This window comes from Trachymyrmex septentrionalis, unplaced genomic scaffold (assembly GCF_001594115.1).
Source record: "Trachymyrmex septentrionalis isolate Tsep2-gDNA-1 unplaced genomic scaffold, Tsep1.0 scaffold147, whole genome shotgun sequence".
Classification (NCBI taxonomy): Eukaryota; Metazoa; Arthropoda; class Insecta; order Hymenoptera; family Formicidae; genus Trachymyrmex; species Trachymyrmex septentrionalis.
In genome coordinates this window covers 689,000-697,966 of record NW_017304620.1, presented here as the reverse complement: position 1 = coordinate 697,966, position 8,967 = coordinate 689,000, and the positions used below count along the sequence as shown (strand labels likewise).

General features: G+C 30.6%; 1 protein-coding gene across 11 annotated transcripts in view; it reads right to left on the bottom strand.

The window, feature by feature from the left end:
* Positions 1 to 531: 531 nt before the first annotated feature.
* LOC108745695 (glutamate-gated chloride channel) overlaps positions 532 to 8,967 on the bottom strand; it is a 549,841-nt gene continuing 541,405 nt past the window's right edge. For all 11 annotated transcript variants that reach the window (XM_018481999.1, XM_018481995.1, XM_018481994.1 and 8 more), the window contains 2 exons: positions 1,246 to 1,416; positions 532 to 919 (listed from right to left, as the gene is read on the bottom strand). In XM_018481999.1, the coding sequence (XP_018337501.1) occupies positions 1,285 to 1,416 (132 nt within the window). In that variant the 3' untranslated portion in view covers positions 532 to 919; positions 1,246 to 1,284. The remainder of the gene's footprint in view (positions 920 to 1,245; positions 1,417 to 8,967) is intronic.

The window sequence follows — 8,967 nt, the reverse complement described above, 5'->3', positions numbered from 1 at the left end:
ACATTTAGTGAATCTGTTTGAAATATGCAATTCATAAGTTCTATTAAATGTGTTAGTCAAAGTGTAAAAATTTTCTTTTTTTAAGTATTTTTTTTATTCTACAACCGCTGTCCCAAGATTATTGACAATAAAATATCTTTCCACTAAAAAGATTATTTTTAGACTTAATTTTCGTATTTCTATGTTTTTTTTCATATTTCCTTTTAATTTATCACCATGTATAACATCTCAACTCAAGAAAATATATTTGAATCTCTTACTTTAAAATTAAACTAGTGTTTTTAAAAGTGCCGTTGCTATATTTATGATTGTATAAGTTAAATATAATTAGTCCATTTATAGTGTCAGATATAAGAAGTTTTGCTATTTTATCATCATGTAATAAATATATGAATGTTGAAGCGATGCCAATAAAAATTTAAAAAATGAAAATAAATAGGAGAAAAATAAGAGTACATTCTGAAATGTATTGATAGTATTGAAAATCTATAGCATTTCGTGAATTATAGATTTTTAGTACTTAGAGCATCTTGAAACATATCATATAAGAATGTAAAAGTTAAAAGTGTTAAGAATACAGAGGTTCATCTGTAATGATATTATAATATATCTTACATTATAGTATGTTTGATCACATCGTTAACTAAGCTAAGCGTCATTCTTTCTGCTTGACCAAAGCGTTCACCAGCGACACATTCTATTATCTATTAGATGTAAGAAAGAGAAAAGAATAATGAAGATAAGTGTATATGGTTGTTGCTCGCGAAGCGATCGTATTCAGCTACTTCCTTCACAGAAGAGTGCATCCAAGAACTATCACACGTGAGAGGAGATGAAGAATGGTTGGAGACGATCCATCGTTGGTATCCTTTTCTTTTATTTCGTATCTTTGCATATTCTTGTTAGTGACTCTTTTTCCCTTCAGAAAAAAATTTTCTTATACTTAAGATGTTCCATCTATCCATTGCAACTAATTTGATTTCGTTCATTTATTATAGTTAGGTAATATTCATGATTCAGAAATTTTTGATCTATATATTTATTTGTATTATGTGTTGTTATTCTTTACCGAAAAAAATCAGATAATTGTTTTATTGTGACACAAATGATTATATCTTTCAATCATATGATTATATCTTTATTTATTTGGAAATATTTTCAATTTTAAGAAAAGATTCGAATCTACTGTAGAGTTGATTTCTATGACATGAACGTCATCTATTGCAAATTCATTGTTGCTCATACCAGTGATAGGAGACTTCTCGGAGATTGTTGTATATCATTCTACGAAGTGCCCTTATAGTGAATGAAGAAGAAAGTGAGGAACATGAAATAGGCGACTGGAAAAGTGATCCTGGCTATCACGTCGATCGTCTTTGCCACTCTAATCGGATGTGGTGGATCCTTTTTCCTTAGCTGCAAGAGAAACAAATTTTTTATCGCGATCGAACTTCAAACTTTAATGGGTTTTCTACGATAAGCTATTATCTCAGTATTAAGTTTTAAATCATAAGAAATTAACTAATCATAATAAAATGTGAGAAAAATAATCGATTATGATTGATTCATTTCTTATAGTTTAAGACTTAAAGCTTAGGTAATGCTTATTGTAGAAAGCCTATAAGACAGGGAGCACAAACTCTTGCATAATGCATAACACGTAATGCATAAAAAAATATATCAATTGAAGTCTATCGTTTTCTTCTTTTTCATGAAATAAAGAACTCTGATTGGTTAAATTTTTTATGCCTGTGTTATGCGTTAGCACAGATCTACAATAGATTTTTAAGCTATAAGGAATGGACGAATCACAATTAATTATTCTCCTTGCAATTGGTCAATTTCTTACGGCTTAAGGTTTAAAACGTCTATCATAGATCCGGACTTATGCAAGACTCTCTGCTCCCTGCTTTAGGTTTCGAACATAACGTAATCTAGTATTATAAAAGTTAGTGTAGGATAGAGACAGATTTATATCTAACATTAGATCGCTGACTCCTTTATATACCGTACATAAAAATTGATTCCAAAACCTATGTATTACATAGCGCAATGTAGGAATAAAACGGTCACATGGTCATATAATGTGTAATGGCCGCGATAAGGCTACATCAGTCACATGTTTGCGTGATGTACGCGTGATATTCGTGTTTTTATGTTAAAAGTAACTATGTCGCGTAAAAAGTTGTTACAGTTTAAGAGGGTATTCTACTTTGACTACTCGTTTTTAAGACAATTTTTGGGGATTAAATTTGTAAGAATGATTAAATCTATACAGCTAATGTTACGTATTTTACATTTATCTATATTGGAAATAATATCTCAAATTTTTACAAAGAAAATTTTTATTGTTAATTATAAAAGTAAAATTTTATAAAGCAAATTTTTATTATTAATTATAAAGTTATAAATAAATACACAGATTATGCTTCACAAATTTACTTTCATCGGGCGTAATGATTGCTGACGTCTTCGTAATCTAAAACAAACGAATTTTTTTTGTTTTATTCTTCACAAATGTAGTTATCGTTCTAATACATAATTGGAGAAAAAATTGACAAATTGTTATTTCGATTTTTACTAAAAAATATTCATTTCTTGCGGTCTAGAAAAATAGTAACTTTGAAAATATAAAAAAGTTGGAGGGTCAAACGATAGCCTAATATGTACACTATATATGTGTCAAAGTGCAAGTCGGCCCAGTAGTTCGTAAGAAAAATATACGCCCGATTTGAAAAAAGTTGTTTCGAGAAAAACTCGTTTAAAGTTTCTCGTGCATTTACGAGGTGAATAATGAGTAATTTATCCTTAGTCAGCTATATCAGTGCCACATAAAATACCTTCCTCGAAGAGTTCGAGGACACATTAATCCTTATATCGGAAATTTTGAACAAAATTTTACAGATTAGGCTGGGAACATCACCTCCGCGTGTATGGTTTTATTTTTATTACTCACTTAATGTTAAACAAGGATAAGTTGATACACGAGAGTACGCATCCGGATAATGTATTTCCGAACGCATTTTTACAAAGCATCATCCTGAGCTACATATGGCACCATCTGACTGCATAGAGTAAGGGCCATGCTACATAAAAAACTTAAGGCAGTAAGATATAAGAAAATTAACATGTTGGATTGTTTATGTTATGGTCTTACGGACCTCTACCGTGGTTGGTCAATTCGCTTATTGCTTACATTTTACTGATTAAGTTTTTTTATGCCATGGCTTTTATACTACTTAACACAAACGGTCCGTCTGCAGGATATAATCTCGCATCGTATGGGCGCTGCGTCCTCCAAATCTTTGTAGCTCGGTCAAGTTGAATTTCCTCTCAACGTTTTAGGGACATATTTTTAAGACTTCGAATTACAAAAAAATAAAAAGAAAGAAGATTTTTTTGATCTTAAGATTGTATTTAAGGCGAGCTTGAATATAAGACCTGACTATGGCTGGTATTTATAGTCTATTCTTATTTCGAGACCGTCTTAAGTAATGTCTTAAGACAGTCCTCTGATTGGTTTATGTATGACTTCTTAAGACTGAATAAAAATAATGTAAGGAAATGCCTATGTGAGCCAACACTAGATATTCGTGTGTAATAATACATATATTAAAAATTTAAATACAGGCGTTTCGTTTCTTGGGTCCTCTTCAATATAAAAATGTTGATAGTCATCCACAGAGATATAAAATAATGTGTTTACTCGCCAAGTGTGTGTGTCGTCAAATCATCATTAAACTATTGTCAATAATTGAAAATTTCTACGTTGTCTGTTATATTTTGTCGGATATAAACTGACAATGTTAGATGTACTTTATTAAAATTGAGTCAATAGAATAAAAGGGTATGTGTGTGTGTGTGTGTGTGTGTGTGATTAAAATTTAAAATTATATAAATTCTAAATCTAAAACTTACATTAAAACCAGATTAACGATGGTCTCTTATAAACGATGTGATTACAAAGAGATTTCATTATCGAGTGTGAGATCAGAACGCAATAAGAATAATACAAGTGTGAGAACACAACCAATAATACAGAAATAAAAATAAATTTTCTAAATATAAAATTATTAATAAATATTTGAAATTTAAAACAAGGAAACTTTAAGCTTTTGTGGCCAATTTATGATATAAGAGGTTCAATAAATCCATGTCATTTTGTAGATTTAAACTACAATATTTCTTTGTTTTTTAATGAAAATTGCCTTTGAAATTAATCTTTTATTATAGTTCTTCTTCTCATCTAAAATCGAAACGTTGTTCCAGTCAAAATCATGGTTGCGCTCGATTTTATGGATGTGTTCGATTCTATGTTCAGTGATGACATTTTTAATATATGAATTATTACACACGAATATCTAGTGTTGGTTCACATAGGCATTTCCTTACATTATCAGTATTGAGTATCTATAAAGCCTTATATTGCAATTTAAACTTTTATATTCTTAAGACTGTATTTAAGACTATCTCAAATATAAGATCCGACTATGAATACCGGCTATAGGTAAATTGCAATCAATCATCGTATACGGTAGAGCCTTTCAATTTGGACATCGCGTGCCTCAAATCTCCTTGTCTTTCGCCTCATGGTGAGATTGACATGATGTGCTCACTATGGGCAAATCACGCCTTTTTTTCGAGGTATCGACTCGTAAAAAATAACGTTCAAAACTCAATTGCGAAGAAATAAATGATGTTGCTATGACTGATCTCTATGCATTTTAAGGACGGTATTCATAGTCCGTTCTTATTTCAAAATTGTTTTAAGTAATGTCTTAACGTTAATACGGCCCTCTGATCGGTTCATGACTTTTTAAGGCTCCTGACTAGGCTAAGAATTCTGCATTGACGGTGGCGACACAGAATCAGACGATGGTCTGGCGAAACCGATAGTCACACACTTAAGCACGAGTCCATGTCCGTGTGCTCGCCTGCGGTGCGCCGAGAGTGAACAAAACAGCGAGTTCCCTCTCGCACTAATCACTTGTTTCAAACGACCAAAAATGCTTTCTCTCTATTTTAAGCGTGTATTTATGATAAAAATGTAATTAAATAAATCTCTTTATACATATGGTTATGTATAGACTATTCAAATTTGTCTGGATAGATTAGATTAGATTACGTTTTCGTGATGAAATTGGGCAATATAAATTCTTTTATATTCTTTCAGAAAATATAAAAATGATTAGGAAATATAAAGAAGGTCTAAGGGTACATATAAGGAAATCTATATGAAAAAAGCAATTGATTCATTGCTAAAGGAGGTATTAGAAAAGTAGCTGATCGATGCGATATTAAAAGAAAGATTCTGAGACACAAGATTAAAATTATAAAGTCACCTGGTGTGGAATTCGAACTTACATCAAACTACAGCCATCAAAAAGTTTTTACTGATGTTCAAGAAAATTCAATTGCCGATTATTTAAAAATGTGCTATAAAATGTTCTATGGATTGACAAGAAAAGACTGCCGTAAACTAGCATACGAAACTGCTGTTGCTAATGAAATTAAGTGTCCTGTGTCATGGGTTGAGAAAAAAATAGCAGGTGAAGACTGGTTGTTAGGATTTTTTAAAAGATACCCAAATTTGTCACTTTGATCTCCAGAAGGATGTAGTTCGGCTCGAGCTACGGCATTTAATCGTCACAATATAGAGGCCTTTTTCGATAACTATCAAACATTATTAAAAAAAGAGCCGCAACTTGGAGATCCGTCAAGAATTTATAATTTAGATGAAACTAAAACTACAGTTCAAAATAGTGGAAAAATAATAGCTGAGAAAGGTTCCAAAGTTGTATGTAAAGTAACAAATACGGAAAAAGGAGTTCTCGTTACAACATGTTGTATTATCCATGCTGATGGAAATTATTTACCACCTGTTCTGATATTTCCTCGGGTCAATTTCCGCGATCACATGATGTTTGGTGGTCTGCATAATTCTTTGGGTTTAGCAACTCCATCAGGCTGGATGAATACTCAACTCTTTGTTCAAACAATGCAACATTTTATAAAATTTTTATACAGCACAAAGGATAACCCATCACTTTTGATTTATGATAACCATGAGAGTTACATAAGTTTAGATGTCTTCGAGTTAGCAAAATGGTGTTCACATTTTGACACTACCTCCGCATTCAACACATCGTATGCAACCCCTTGATGGCCTATACAGTCTATTCCAAAAGTTTTATAATACTGCTATCAATTCATGGATGATGATCCAGGGAAAACTATATCAATTTATGAAATAGCTGGATTTGTCGGCACAGCCCTGCCATCTGCTATGACACCAAATAATATCATTAATGCTTTTAAAAAGACTGGCATTTTTCCTTATAACTCACATGTATTCAGGGATGATGATTTTCTCCCGAGTTTAGTTTCAGAATGGCCCCGTGCAATAAATGTGTCTACAGAGGAAACGGACAATGTAACAGGTTTATTATCTTTTCCATGTAACGAATGTTGTAGCATATCATGACTAATCATGTGTTAAAATATCTTTACCTATATATTATTTCTTAAATCATTTATCAATATCTTATAAAATCAATATCTTATAAAATATTTTTTTAAATAATAGAGACAGTTCCAGAATTAGTAATGAATAAGAAAGAAGTAGCAGATCAGGTCTCGAAGCAATTTAGAAGTCCTGCAGATATCAGAGATTATCCCTAAAACAGAACATCGCTCAAGCACTAGAAAACGTAGGTAGCAAGGTAGCAACAAAATTTTAACTGCTTCTCCAGAAAAAAAAATCTTATAGAAAAGAAGGAAAGACAAGAAAAAAGGATAAGAAGATTTTTAAGAGAAGATAAAAAAGATTAAGATTTTACAAAAAGATATTAATATTATTTGTTCCAGAAATATTATTTGTTTGAGATATTATTTAGTTAAGAAATATTATTTGTTAAGAGATATTATTTCTTTAAGATTATTTGTTTGAGATTCGTTTAACTTTAATGAAATAAATCATTTTTGAAATAAATCACTTCTTTGAATTTCATTTATTAAATAAAGCTACTTCTATGTGATCCATAGTCTGACCCATGGTACCCCGGGCATGGAGTACCATGGATCATTTCTAAAAATTTCTTTTTCGATTTTTATTTAAAAAACAAATCAATATTTATGAAAAATGCTCAATAAATCTTAAAATATATATTATCCCTTAATTATATAAAAAAGTTGAAATAAAAAATCTTACATTTTAATGTATTTTTTATTGTTCGAATTTTTGAGACTCATGGTGCCCCGGTCTCCCCTATTCCTGGCTGTATTCTGAGATGATTTTTCCTTTGGTAAAAATTTGTCCGAAGTTTTTAAATTATAAAGAGAAATAGTTAGCGTATCAAGTCGAGTACAGAAGATAAGCAGGAGCGACGCGCTCAACGAAACATACGGGTGCTTAGATTCAACAGTCACACGACAGTATACACGTCTACAATATACATTCAAATTCTCTCTTTCTTTCTCTCTTTCTCCCTCTCTAATTCTTACGCACTCATTCATTCACTCAGTTGTCTATATTAATTATTACTAACTTTAACTTGAAAATGATATCAAAGTATCATTTGTCATTTTGCTTTATACGGTTCTAAGAAATAAAAGCTAAGCGTTAAAGAATTTTTTTGTATAAATGTAAAAGCAGACAAACTAATAGCGTGAATTCGACGTAAGTAAAACGCAAATCGCGTTTTAAGAAACAAAAATAACACATTTTTTGTGAGAAAAGCGACTGTGCTTTTTGACATTGAATCAGTTAAAATTGAAATAAACCGAAGTCAATTACGAATTAAAGAATATAATTAATTATATTGTACAAATTCGATAATTTCATTGTCCAGCTTCTGGAGAAAAACGGATAAACAATTTTACGTCGGATTATCGTCTAAAATAAGAATTTATTGCAATAAATTTCTATTATAAATGTAAAATTTTACATAGATATCAGATTATTTAAATATTACAATAGTTTCAAATTAAAACTATTAAACACATTTAAAGTGCGTAGTAATTAGTGTGTGCGTGCGTGCGTGCGTGCGTGCGTGCGTGTGTGTGTGTGTGTGTGCGTGTGTGTGTGAGAATTTGAATGTATACTGTAGGCATGTGTACTGTATACAATCGTGTCTGTTAAGTTTAACAGGCGCTTAAGCATCTGCATACATCGACGAATGCGCCGCCCATACTTACCTTCCATATTCGACTTGTGATACGCTTTTTCTTTATAATTTAAAAACTAAGCTTTGGACAAATTTTTACCAAAGAAAAAAATCATCTCAGAATACGGTTAGGAATATGTCTCTTTAAGGACGAAAGGTTATTTTTAATTACTCTACAATTATAGAAAATTATAGAAAATTACGAATTTTACAATATTTTATAATTCACATAAACAAATTGTGAATTTTTAGAATTCCTGTATCATTTTATAACTGTTTAAAAAATATTTTAAATTTTTTAATACAAATCTTACAATATTTCAGAATTCATATATATGAAAAATTCATATATATGAAAAAAATATAGATATTTTGAGTATATATTTCTGAAATGTGTTTCAATTTCTATTATATATTATCCTATTCACTCCAATAAACGCGTTAAAGTGAGCTAGGGTAGGAGCATGCTCCAAATTAACCCAGATAGCACTTGGAAGTAAGATGGCGGTTGGAGTAGTTGGATTCATATGCTCCAATATTCAGTGTCACGAACGGATTTAGAACAAGTAAACATGTCATTTAATTTAATCCGTGAAACTCGACTCAAGCGGCATGTGCCTCGTTTCATTTCGGATGTTTTGTGTTATCTCGATTATTTGAAAAGCGTTTTTATATAAAATAAATGCGTTTTTAATAAATAAATATGAAAGTTATATTATATCTTTATACTAAATTATATTGTATTAATATTATTTTAATATTATTTTATAATTATATTTATATATTATTATTTATATATTAT